The sequence below is a fragment of the Pan troglodytes genome, chromosome 5, assembly GCF_028858775.2.
Source record: "Pan troglodytes isolate AG18354 chromosome 5, NHGRI_mPanTro3-v2.0_pri, whole genome shotgun sequence".
Taxonomy (NCBI): domain Eukaryota; kingdom Metazoa; phylum Chordata; class Mammalia; order Primates; family Hominidae; genus Pan; species Pan troglodytes.
In genome coordinates, this window is record NC_072403.2 from 111,118,805 (window position 1) to 111,120,255 (window position 1,451).

The 1,451-nt window shown below is 44.2% G+C and overlaps 1 protein-coding gene across 1 annotated transcript; it reads left to right on the forward strand.

Annotated features, from left to right (window-relative positions):
* Positions 1-326: 326 nt before the first annotated feature.
* Positions 327-1,220, forward strand: LOC462895 (dehydrogenase/reductase SDR family member 6-like). Its single transcript, XM_054686160.2, has one exon. It carries the CDS (start codon positions 391-393, stop codon positions 1,126-1,128), a length of 738 nt encoding a protein of 245 aa, XP_054542135.1. The 5' UTR covers positions 327-390; the 3' UTR covers positions 1,129-1,220.
* Positions 1,221-1,451: the final 231 nt, after the last annotated feature.

Consider the following 1,451-nt stretch of genomic DNA (forward strand, 5'->3'; position numbering starts at 1 on the left):
GTAAGAAAAGATTCTTGGCCAGGCACAGTGGCTCACACCTGTAATCCCAGCAATTTGGGAGGCCAAGGCAGGTGGATCACCTGAGGTCAGGAGTTCGCAACCATCCTAGCCAACAAGGTGAAACCCTGTCTCTACTAAAACTACAAAAATTAGCCAGGTGTGGTGGCAGGCACCTGTAATTTGTACTTGGGAGGCTGAGGCAGGAGAATCACCTGAACCGGGGAGGAGGAGGTTGCAGTGAGCCAAGACCGTGCCATTGCACTCCATCCTGGCCCACAGGAGTGAAACTCTGTTTCAAAAAAAAAAAAAAAAAAAAGAGTTTGTTGCTCCCACCGAGTTCTGGAGAACGCCAGCAGCTCGCTGCTTAAAATTAAACCACAGGGTTCCATTATGGGTCGACTTGATGGGAAAGTCATCATCCTGATGGCCGCTGCTCAGGGGATTGGCCAAGCAGCTGCCTTAGCTTTTGTAAGAGAAGGTGCCAAAGTCATAGCCACAGACATTAATGTGTCCAAACTTCAGGAACTGGAAAAGTACCCGGGTATTCAAACTCGTGTCCTTGATGTCACAAAGAAGAAACAAATTGATCAGTTCGCCAATGAAGTTGAGAGACTTGATGTTCTCTTTAATGTTGCTGGTTTTGTCCATCATGGAACTGTCCTGGATTGTGAGGAGAAAGACTGGGACTTCTCGATGAATCTCAATGTGCACAGCACGTACCTGATGATCAAGGCATTCCTTCCTAAAATGCTTGCTCAAAAATCTGGCAATATTATCACCATGTCTTCTGTGGTTTCCAGCATCAAAGGAGTTGTGAACAGATGTGTGTACAGCACAACCAAGGCAGCCGTGATTGGCCTCACAAAATCTGTGGCTGCAGATTTCATCCAGCAGGGCATCAGGTGCAACTGTGTGTGCCCAGGAACGGTTGATACGCCATCTCTACAAGAAAGAATACAAGCCAGAGGAAATCCTGAAGAGGCATGGAATGATTTCCTGAAGAGACAAAAGATGGGAAGATTTGCAACTGCAGAAGAAATAGCCATGCTCTGCGTGTATGTGGCTTCTGATGAATCTGCTTATGTAACTGGTAACCCTGTCATCATTGATGGAGGATGGAGCTTGTGATTTTAGGATCTGCATGGTGGGAAGGAAGGCAGGCTCTTCCTATCCACAGTGAACCTGGCTATGAAGAAAACTCACCAATCATCTCCTTCCTGTTAATCACATGTTAATGAAACTAAGCCCTTTTTAACAATGTCACTGTTTGCAAGAGTCTGATTCTTTAAGTATATTAATCTCTTTGTAATCTCTTCTGAAATCATTGTAAAGAAATAAAAATATTGAACTCACAGCAAGAGAATAGTTTTTAAAATAAATCTCGATTTGTAAGCATCTGTGTTAGTCACTTTGGGCTGCTATAACAAATTACCATAGATGGAGTGTCATAG

Coding starts and splice junctions, on each gene's coding strand:
- LOC462895 (XM_054686160.2), top strand. CDS start 391: ATGGGTCGACTTGATGGGAAAGTCATCATCCTGATGGCCGCTGCTCAG.